This window comes from Sinohyriopsis cumingii, chromosome 4, assembly GCF_028554795.1.
Source record: "Sinohyriopsis cumingii isolate HCF-2022 chromosome 4, ASM2855479v2, whole genome shotgun sequence".
NCBI classification, from domain to species: Eukaryota; Metazoa; Mollusca; class Bivalvia; order Unionida; family Unionidae; genus Sinohyriopsis; species Sinohyriopsis cumingii.
The window spans coordinates 119,963,968-119,976,263 of record NC_142964.1 but is presented as its reverse complement, the minus strand read 5'-3'; the positions used below and the strand labels follow the sequence as shown (position 1 = coordinate 119,976,263).

General features: G+C 34.5%; 1 protein-coding gene across 8 annotated transcripts in view; it reads right to left on the bottom strand.

Annotated features, from left to right (window-relative positions):
- Positions 1–12,296, bottom strand: part of LOC149802004 (uncharacterized) — an 89,635-nt gene that overhangs the window by 43,672 nt on the left and 33,667 nt on the right. For all 8 annotated transcript variants that reach the window (XM_089956397.1, XM_089956398.1, XM_089956399.1 and 5 more), the window contains exons 2-3: positions 1,992–2,058; positions 1,448–1,561 (exon numbers count right to left, since the gene is read on the bottom strand). In XM_089956397.1, the coding sequence (XP_089812523.1) occupies positions 1,448–1,561; positions 1,992–2,058 (181 nt within the window). The remainder of the gene's footprint in view (positions 1–1,447; positions 1,562–1,991; positions 2,059–12,296) is intronic.

Here is a 12,296-nt window from a genome sequence, read left to right as displayed (position 1 = left end):
CTGGGATAACTGAGGTTCGAATATGCTTGGCTGTAAGTCGTAATAGCGTACTAGTAATATTATAAACCAGTTTCAGAAGTAATAACACGATATATGTAATAATCATAATGTGAAATTCTCCCTTATCTATTAAAATTCGAAGTTTATTTAAAGCCCTTCCTTATTCAGTATTATGTATGTTAACAAAAGAACAACGGAAAGCGAATAGCCACCTAATATACATTTACAGGAGTCCGAAAAGTCTTTTAAAACCATCACCTCAGGAATTTTATCTATGCCCTAATATCATAAAATCTCGGTAATCTTTTCTTTATGCCTATGACTAAGGGTACAATACAGTATGCCTATTTTTTTACCACTTTATAGTCAGCATTGTGCTGACGTATCGATAACCCCTATCTATTTATGACAGCTAACATACATATTACATTAACTCTGAAAACGAAAGAAGTTTCAAGTCTATTTCGAGCGAGCACAAGATGGCTGCACTAAAATTAATTGACTAACACTTGAAGTAGTCGATAGATTCTAAGAAAATGTCATGACGCAGTTTCCCTTCCGTCAGACCTGATGTTACTGTAAATGGCTCTAAACAAAACAAAACAGTAAAAGGGAACCTGAAATAAAGATTTTAAGTGAATTGTGGAGTCGAAAGAATCAAGAATAAAACTGTTTTTTTTTTCTATTACATTAACGATTTATGCGGGGGAACTTATAACACAAGTATCTAGCCACATGTCTTAAGATACCAAAAGACGAATTTGCCTTTCACTTGAATCTTGCCATTCGCATAGCAGAGGCAGGAGTGATCATTATCTAAAAATGTATTCGAAAAACTGACATGCAGCCAGCGGTAAGAGAGCTTTCTTTCTTTAGTGAATATAAGTGGTTGTCATAAAAAGAAGATATAGCACAAGTTGTAGTAGGTTTATAGTATTGGTGGTAGTGATGGTCGATGCCATTAAACCCATCCATCCTCTCAAAAGAAAGAAAAATAAAATAGGTGAATAGTAATTATTTATTCTGGTTTCAGCCGCCATTATTACGACATATAGCAAGGGCAGTGAGTTAAAGATGATGACGATGATGACGACGATGATGATGACGACGACGATGATAAAAACTTCAATGTAGTGATCATCAGTATCGTCTTGATCGTTCATGTAATATGAGAGGTCGTGGCTGTGGAAATGGTGATAATGGTGTAACTATAACGATAATACAAGACTCCCTTCAATTAGATTAATTTTCTACCATTCGGAGCACATGTATATATTTCCTTACACTTAGGCTGTGTGTTTAATTACATATTACGTTAATTTTACCAGAAATTATTTCAGTAAGCCTCCAAATAACGTGCAAATTATATTATTTTACCTTATGACTGCGTTGTAAATGGGCAAGTTGTTACTTTTGTGATAACGTGGAGTTTATCTCAATCACTTACCAGGTAATCCCTCCTTCCCCGGTGGACCCATTATTCCCATCAGACCGTGTGGACCCGGAGATCCAGTCTCTCCTTTGGGTCCAGGTGGACCAGGCGGACCAAATAAAGGTGTTCCTACAAATGAAAAGGAAAACAAATCAGTCTTCAAACAAACAGAGGTGAGTTAAATAATCGTTTTTGTATGTGTGGAATTCCTTCAAAGTTAAAAGATGATGACAAATTGTTGGCACTTCCTGATTACATTGGCAACCATGCTAAACACTCTTTGCAACAAGATTTCTGATCAGTCCTATGCTTTCTGCAAAATCAAAACCCAAATGGTTTTAAAATGCCTTATTTTATTCACGGTTCGATCAAATATAAACATATTACATGTAATCTAATTTGCATAGACATCGTATTTAATGATTCTAGCAAATAATGAAAAACAAATCAAGTCAAGAAAAAACAGACACACATATTATCAAAGATTAGTTAAAATGAAATAATTACTACTAATATATAAAAAATAACTAATTACTACTAATCCATAATGATGACTAACCAGCAGGTCTGCCGCTAATGCAGCTATCATATACTATAGCCCTGCAGTGAGCCTCCAGGTCCTGAGTCTGAAATTAAATAAAGTCACATCGGTAACATGGTACCCTCTATTAAGAAAATGCAAGCGATGAACTAAGGTAATAAAATGAACAAAATGTATGGAAATCAAACAAAAAATTGCTTGACATTAAATCACAAGGTCTAAGATTATGCCAATAGTTGAACAAAAACCCCGGTTAAAACATACAGGTGCCAAATGTAGGATATTACAAGAATGGTCATTTCAGATGAAATTTACGAAACTAGCCGTCGAATAATTTCTATCATTATTTGAAAATTAACAGAAACGTAAGACTGTTAATCACAAGACGAAACAACTGAGACTTTATTTGACCATATTGCAGAATTGGGTAGAGGGATGACTTGGACATATAAATTCGCATGCCTCGGTCATTACGCCTTTTCTTTGCATCGCGTTTATACGACTTTTATGACGTCATCAGGTGTTATTACAAGCGTTACATATATAGAGGATCTCAAAAGGGTAATGATTTAATACTGAATTTTTTACACGAGTGGAATAATGTCCGGCTTTTGCAAGCCTTGGCGAGCAAAGGCTCACAAAAGCTGGCCACTATTCAACGAGTTTCATAAATTTAATATTAAATCATTACCCATTTGAGATTCTTTTTATCACAGCTTTTATTTCAGTGGAAATTATTTAGATGGATCGAATAGTTTCGTTCAGTCTGACCGACGTTGCATCTTTCATTTGTTGTGCGTAAATAATAGTCCAAACCAAAGTTGAACTAGTATTTACGCTTATAAGTAGATCATTCTTTTCTTACAAACTATAAATCAAAGAACAAGCGTCCTTCCGATTAAACAGAACATTCTACACAGACAAAAGTATTTTCAAAAAAGAATGTCCAATGCGCGTGATGTCACATTCTATGATGCACTACCCGTTAGATTACAGCTGAGAATCCATGTTTACGTAACCTCGAGTGTCACGTTTACAACTAAACATTACATTGTAGCGATCGATATTCACGTGGAAATAAGGTTTACTGGATGCAGAAATCACCATATTTACTATAATGTATATGAGACCAGATATTTGAAATGTTTGTTTGGGAACAATAGACTACATAATATGCAAACAAATTTCATTTTTGACTCGCAATTGCATCACATATTTGCCTTGCAGATATGCAGTGGTTGGATAAACTTATGTCAGTTTGGAGACTGGTTTATGTCCACATTCTTCTGTAAAAAGAGGTGAGTTCATTTACTTCTGTAAGTTAACATTTAAACCACGCTTGTGTATAGGGTGGATTCCATGCTACAGATATACCGCCTCCCTCAACCCCCACTCCTAACAAGCAATATTCGTAGTTTTACTTCTTGTTATTATTGTTTTTGTCTTGTGGTTTTAGCCAGTTTTCATGTTATGATGTGTTATACATAACGTAACGAACCCCTGTGGGGGTAAATAAGCCATATTGAAACAGACGAGACCATTATGCCCCAACTCCCTTTCGGGAGTCGATTCGAAAAATGGCGGCCCAAAATGTTCATTGAAAACAAAAAATTCCAGAAGGACGGGTTAAAAAACGTTTTCCCACAATCACAGCCAACCAGTAAAGAGACTACTGCACAATAATTTCATGGGCTTATTAGGACCAATCAGAATCACAGAAAGTGATATTTTAACGTGTGGTAATATCAAAAATATGAAACTTCACATACTATAAAAAAAAACTATACATACTTTGTGATAAATGAAAATTTTGACATTAGTAGCTGTATAATGAAGTTTTAACAAAATTGTTACGAACTTTAATGTGTGATTGTGTAAGGAATCGCAAGAACGTTACTATTGAAGAACGGTTAAGGCGTGCTGAGGTGACCTTTGAAATAGATTAGATTTCGAATTTTAAAACAGTATATCGGGTAAAAAAGTGAGCATGAGCAAGAAGTACATTTAGTTTTAAATTAAATGCATGTCATGGACACAAATCGTGACGCGAGCAAAACTAGTACATATATGGGTCAACGACTCTTAAATGGATGGATAGACGGAATAGAGACAGAAAGTTCTTACTCTTCTTACCGAATGTGAGTTTTGATTTAATATAAAAAATTGTAATAATCTAAACTAAATTTAAGCATGAGATGCCTACAAATTCTTAGAAAAAAATCTTTTTTTGTTAATATTACTTGAAAATGGTGTCATAATTAAGTTCTCCTAAAGAAGGAGACCTGCAGTTCTTGTTGATATTGTTATCAATTCGTTCGTTCTCTGCCCTCACTCTTGTTTTGCTCGAAAACAATAGGTTAAATAAGTGAGAAGAAGATAACATCATTTGCGTGATATAGATTCCAAGTACATAGTAATCAGTGACAGAGTTTACATTTGGACTGGATTGCATTTCTTTGTAACAGTCATTGATATGAGTGCACAACGTTGCATTTTAATGTCAATATAGTATGTGACCCTTTGCCTTTATAGCATTACCCATGATGCATATTTTGGTTCTGTTAGATGGTTGTGGCACGTTTGCCTTGCTAACTTGACCGACCAATGGACTGTGGCACGTGCAAAGTGTTGGTCGTGGAAACTCATTTTTCTCAAGTTTTCCGTCCTTTGGACAGGCCACGTACCAGTCGATAGAGTTATAATTTTTCAGTGTAGTCACATTGTGTTGATGAATTGTCAGGAAGCTGCCTCCTTTACGGTAATAGTCTTTTAGCGGTAGAGTTATGTAATAATAGCATACGTAGAGTTGTAATAACTGTATAAGTACAATTATGTAATAATTATATATGTACAATTATGTGATATTTTTATACTTAAAATTATGTAAAAATTGCATACGTATAATTACAATTGTATACGTAGAGATATGTAATAATAGTATACGTAGAGTTATGTAATAATTGTATCGTATATGTAGAATTATGTGATATTTGTATACGTAGAATCATGTAAAAATTGTATACGTAGAATTATAAATGTATACGTAGAGTTATGTAATAATTGTATACGTACAATTATGTAATAATTGTATACGTACAATTATGCAATATTTGTATATGTAGAATTATGTGATATTTGTATGCGTACAATTATGTAAAAATTGTATACGTAGAATTATAATTGTATACGTAGAGCTGTGTAATAATTTTAAACGTAGAATTATGTAATAGTTCTATACGTAGATCTATGTAATAATTGTATACGATGCGTATCGTTATGTAATAATTGCATACTTAGAATTGTGCAATAATTGTATACGTATAATTTTGTAATAATTGTTTAAGTAGAATTATGTGAGAATTGTATACGTAGAATTATGTAATATTTGTATACTTGGAGTTATGTAAGAATTGTATATGTTGTTCTTTTCTTTTTTATCATCTGTATTTGATAGAGTAATTTGTTACTTTAGATGACAAATCAGACATATTTCATATAAATACGATCCTGTCCGATTGTTTAGTGTCTGTTTCAGGTTACATATATATTTTTCTATGAATTGACAAACATAGTTTTCGAACATTGATACTTCCGGTTCCATCTCAGAGCCAGTCAAAAACAAGACATCGAACAATATTACACAAACACCCTACATGTGTCATTCCACCACCAGCTTTCACAAACACCCTACATGTGTCATTCCACCACCAGCTTTCACAAACATTAACGAGACATCTCATATTAAAGGACCGACTCCCTTCTAATCATTCCACAGCAAACAACATCGACCCCTGTCGTGAATATCTTGCACTGAAAGGTCCAGCCGCACTACACTTCCTAATTAAGATTGGAACAACTTGGCCAACCGGAAATATTTTATCCTGCTCTGGCCCCATTTCAAGCTACAAAACACATATACAATTTTACAAAACCGATCCATGCTATCATAAGGTCCTATAAATACTGTACGCTATGACGTCTGTTCCTAGAAACTGGCTAAGTATTCGGGTTAAGAAATATTTCCCCAACTCCGACTTCCCATTATCAAACAACGAATCACTTGAATCTAATAAAGCTATAAACTGAGACGTCAATACACATGGCATGCACATAAAAACACTGGAGTTATTACAGTATGTGAAATCTAAACTGTGAACAAGATAAACATTTTATAGCGTAACTGTCTGTGTTATCCTCCACGTGCCTTGATTTCAGTCCGGAAGAATCCAGATTGACTGCAGATGAGAATTAATTACAGGATCGATTTGCAAGCGTGTCTGATACGCACGAATGCATATTCCATCCTTTTTGGGGAATGTATGCTTTGTCGATGGGGCATGGGGATGGACGATGTGTGCCGTAACCAGTGTTATCTAACCTGTATAATAATAATATTTCTCCATTCCATGTTGAAAAATTTAGTATATATACGTGTAACAAACTCGAAGTAAATTTGTTGAATTTGGGTTGAGCGTGATTATACCGTAAATCAGACTTAAACTTCTCAACCTTTGCTGCTAGAATTCTCTTCTATCTGGTTACTTACTGAAGAAGGTATTTGTGTGTAAAATTCCTAATTCGATTTTATATAAATCCTTGTTCTCAAGTTAATGATATCAGAGAGAAATCTACTGGAATAATAGCTGAATGTCGATGTTGCCCTATAAGAACCTTTCTAGAAGTTAGTCTGTAAAATTGGCATCTGTCGCGTTAAAACTATGGATAACTTGTAATCACAACGTCAAATTATAAGTGGATACATGCTTTATCGATAAAATAACGCGAAAATTGTTATTCGATATTCGGTACAGGTTTCTGGGATTCCCAAGAATATTGTCTTTATTACGTCTGCTTGAACCAAATGGGAGCAAAATAGAAACAAGAAGTCCCACCGGTATGACGTTGACCATCACTGTATTGATTTTCTTTTTGTTAAATCATACGAAACTGCTAATATAAAGTGAACGCATATTAGTACAAAAATAAATTACATTAACGTCATCTCAATGAATTGTGATCATTATGTTTCGAGTAGATCTTTGCTCTCCGGTAATCAATGAAACTGAGAGGAAATTGTATTCATAAAGATACAGAACAGACAAGTTTAGTCTGCCAAACGCCGGAAATCGTTTTTTAGATCACGGAACACGACCGATCTGAAGTCCGCACTACCGACTCAGAAGGCCAAGCAAAGCAGAGTTCTTGAAGATATCTATTACATTTATGAGTAAGCTTGTGAAATGAAAATGACATGGCGATTTTATGGTCAAAATGACCTTAGTTTTGTCATCTCACCTATATTCTCTCTTTAAACAAGAGTTGATAATAATAACAACATTGTCACATGACACACAAGTTTTGCTATGACGTCTGTCCTATTTTACCATAATTGTATAATTTAGTGCTTGCTAAAGGTTAACACTTGAGAAAAGTATTCTCTGCAGATTAAATAAAGTTATGGAGCTAAGGCCTAGACTTGACTGTTAACAAAACCTAATTGTCTCAGAGCCAGTCATTTTCAATGATCATCCAACAATAATAAAATAAATTTAATTTATTCCTGAACACAGAGACATACAGCATGAACAAGAACCACCAGAAAAAGAATAGGTATAAAAGTACATCATTTTGACTTTCTGGATTCTTTCCATTGACAATTTATGGGGGGTGGGGGTGGGGCGAAACATGAAAAATGAAATTATCATTTGTGGACATTTCACTTTTGTTTAATTGCATGATATTTTCTTCTCGAAAGTTGACAGGAATTTAAGCAATTGCCTGCGGTATGCTTGGTGCAAACATGTACGTAGTGTATGTCAAGACACTTTACATCAGATTGAACGCACTAACATAATTTCGTTTCGTAACATGACTTTTTGCATAATCAGGCTTTTAGCCTGCCTGTGAATCAACAAAAACCATGAGTGCGATGGAAAGTGTGTAATGTGAAATAAACTTGTGGCAGCTATCACTTTGGGAAGAGCATGTACAATGCATTGATGTTTTGCGTGTTTAAATGCTTTTCAATACACTGTGAGAAAATGAACATTTGTGGCTCATCTTGATAAATATTGGTGTCTGCATCTAGTAAATCTGGAACATGAAAACAAAATAACTCCATAAAATACAATCTTTTGATTGTGCGTGCAGTTTGCTATTAGGTCACATGATAGAACAATAAATCTGCTAGGGTGAACTTGGGTATGCGAGCATTGGCTTCTTGTATAATGAGTTTCTTTCTGAGATGATTTACACATTACGAAATTGAACATGCACCACTTCTATGCCGCAAATTGCAATCTGATATATAAACATGTGAATCCAGAGACTTTCTGGTGTATAGTATACTATCAAAAAATGGAAGGGCACTGAAACAATCTGTCTGGTACACTGTCAAAAAAGGATGAGCACTGACTTGTGCACACTAGTCACACATTGTTTATTTGTTGAACCATCTGTAGGAAGCAAACAGGCTGTGCTGGTCACTAAGGTTTGAACAACAGATAAAATCTTAAAACATATTTCTTTTCCAGAAAGAGCTTTAAAAACCCAAATGAAATCAAAATGACCGTTTTCTTACTACAATAACATCTACACTGTGATATAACACGAAATATGGAAGGGCAATTTGTCGTTAGTTTAGTGTGCTCTCTCTCCATTTTAAACACTTATGGATATATAGATAATCTTCTGTATCATTTCGAGCATGGAGTTTACAACTGTCCGATATAGATTTGATTTTCAACACGAACAATCATAGAGTTTACCAATGTCTAATATAGATTTGATTTTCAACACAAACAATCATGGAGTTTACCATTGTCTAATATAGATTTGATTTTCAACACGAACAATCATGGAGTTTACAAATGTCTAATATAGATTTGATTTTCAACACGAACAATCATGGAGTTTACAAATGTCTAATATAGATTTGATTTTCAACACGAACAATCATGGAGTTTACAAATGCCTAATATAGATTTGATTTTCAACACGAAAAATCACGGAGTTCACCACTGTCTACATAGATTTGATTTTCAACACGAACAATCATGGAGTTCATCATTGTCTAATATAGATTTGACATTGAACACGAACTAGCAGTTCTTGTCAACTAAGTTTGCAAGAAACAACATATAAACATATACAACTAGCTGATATGATCAAAATGCCTAGCTTATTGTTACTCAAAACATCAGTTCGTATCTCAGGATTGAACTCACCATCCAGCGTGTAGGAGGTGGACGCTGAACTGACTGAACTTTCCTACTACTCCATCTAGTTTAGTGCTACCTTAAGAATCTGATAATTCCTCTTTCCCAAGCATATCCAATGAATGTATTAATCAGACATTTCATGAAAAAGAAGTATGTTTACAATGTATGCTTTTGAGATTATTTCAGTGATTGGATAGCGGAGAGCTGTTTGAGCCACGTTGCTCAGAAGTTTCCTTGCATATTTCTGACATTTTATAGTTGTTAGATAATTTCCTTGTAGATCCCGAACATTTAACAGACACCAAAACATGCTATATGTAATGAATCCTCTAGAACATACTCTGTCCCTGGAATATTGTTTTATCATACTCAGTAATCTGTTCCATCAGACTGGTTATCATACTCAATAATCTGTTCCATCAGACTGGTTATCATATTCAATAATCTGTTCCATCAGACTGCACAGCTCTAATAACTCATTTTCTGGTCTGGTCCAGCGAAACATTTATACGAACGAAGAGAGTTTGTTGCTATAAAGACAACGATAAAATATATTCAACAAGGTATGGAATAATTTGAGAAAATTTTTAGTTTAGACGTGCTGGTATACGGAATAATAAATATTTCACCTCAAACGAAAATAAATTTCATCTTATGTTTGTCTTTTACCATGTCAATTCTTTCCTAACTCGAACAATCCATAAGCAGATTTTACTATTAGTGAAGCAAAGGTATAATTTGTATTCATAAGGAATAGAGGATATTTGCTTGAAACGAGTGAATAACGGATATATTTCATCGAGTGGATGAAAAACTTATTATTTTCACGAGTGGCGAAGCCACGAGTGAAAATGCTAGAGTTTTTCACCCACTAGATGAAATGTATCCGTTATTCACTCGTTTCAAGCAAATATTCTTTTTATTTTATGCTCACATACGTTGGCTACCTAAAGTTTGTGACACAGTGAATTAGCAGATTTCTTACGGTAATGTCAGCTGTTTACCGTACGTGTTCTTACGGTAATGTCAGCTGTTTACCGTACATGTTCTGCTGTGCTATGTGTACCTGCGCACAAAATTAGTTCCACATCAGAGTGATAAAAATTAACTGATATTTCCAGAATAACAGACTACAAGTTTCAAGGATAACAGACGGGGATTAATAATAAGAAAACAAGAAAGACATGTACATAAGGAAAAAGTAGTTTACTGACAGAAAATCAAAGGGAGGTAAGTATGTTCTGACCCAAAAAAGTAGTTCCTGTAGTGAAAAAATATTATTTTTTCACTACATTGAAATATCAGCATTATTTTAATTAGAAAATCAAGTAACTCACTGCTTAGCATAAAATAAAATATATTAATTTCGAAGGAGACAAGTCTTACAAGTTTTTATATGTGTAGGACATTTTTTATTTAAAACATTGGATACGCAAGAGGATCGTATTCACCACAGATGATTAGAATATATTTTGCAGATTAACCTTGATTTGGTTTAAAAGGTCAAAGGACAAGATTTAGTATACCTTCTCAGTGTAAGTACCATATGTAACCGCGTACAGGTCCTTTTCCAACTACAAACAATATAGACCTTGATCTCCCGTCGCATAATGCGCCTTATGATCAGGGTCTGTGATGTTTGTTCTGAAATAATATTTCTAACAAAGTGCACAGGCCCAAATCATCCGGAGCGTTATGTGACGGTAGATCTGGGCCTATGCAGTCTGCCTTGATCCGACTTGTACGCGAGTGTATATGGAAAATAAATAAATAGATTTAAAAGAAATAATCTAAGACATTCTGCGTCTCATTAAATATCTTCTAACATACTTCGTCGCATAACATAATTGTAATCAAGGTCACTACAAAAATCGGAAACGCGCGTGTACTTTACTTTTGACGCAAAAAGTGTAAAGTCCAAAACAAATTTCTATCCTGCCTTTGTTTGTGTATCCGTTGTGTAAGAGATGGCAGTTTTCCCACTGGACCAAAGATGTATGTCAGGCCAAAAGGTATGTACACCCTTTAATTCGAAACGCTAGCTACTCTGGCAGTTTTTTACGAAACCTCCTGGAGTCCCGTCTCCATGATGTAAACAGTGAAACGTGTACATCTCCACCCACAATCACCCACTGGGCCCCAAACATGTAGTTAAATATCATCTGCACAAGAAGCAGTTACTTTCATTAAAGTTAACAAATCCACCAACCCTCCTTCCAGTCCACCGGGAAGTTCATAAGGTCACCATCTCTATGCAATAAAATAGACACATGAAAGTTCTAGAAGAAAAAGAAATATTCAAAATGTATGAGAAGATGAAAGAAGCTTTTACAAGTATAATTTACTTCAATTACATAACATGGATTCAAACATGTGTAAAGTCCATTATTCGACGATTAAGATTTGGATAGTCCCGTCCACGTAATATTCAGTCAAAATATGCACTATTCTTTTCGTGGAAAGCAATACAGGAATATTCATGATGTTATGCCTGGAATGCATTTAAATTCGGAAAGACTGAAACTGTATTACAATACCTGTAGATCGTTTAATTTTATAAAATGAACAGATATGTATCACTTCATGATAAGAGTTAGAAAGAACAAACAAGAAATCGACTGTTCGACATAGTTTCAGAGTAGCGTAACAACTTTAATTTTTCATCTTTGCTGTAACAAAGCAACAAATTAACAACAAGCTATCGTGCAGCAAAATGGAATTTCAAGCCAAAAAGAATCATTATCCCTTCTCATTTTACAATTATATTTATCTTCGTTATTCAGATTCTTTTAGTTAAAGAGAAAAAAAAAATAACAACATATTTTTACGCTAAGCGCTTCCACACAGAGATTTGTGAATGTTATCGTCTATTTACGGCTTCGGGATCTCAGTTAAGTCTGGTTTTTGCATCGTCTTTCCTAGTTTTGTTATCGAAACTTACTCGAATGTTTAAGGAATAGTGCATTGTTGAAACGTAAGCTAATTTTAACGTTAAACTTAATCAATAGCTATTTCAGGATAGATAAGGTACCGCGCGATTTCAACATCCCGGGAGAATTAGCTGTTTATTCTGTTACAGAGAGTAAATTCCCGGTTTTTTTCC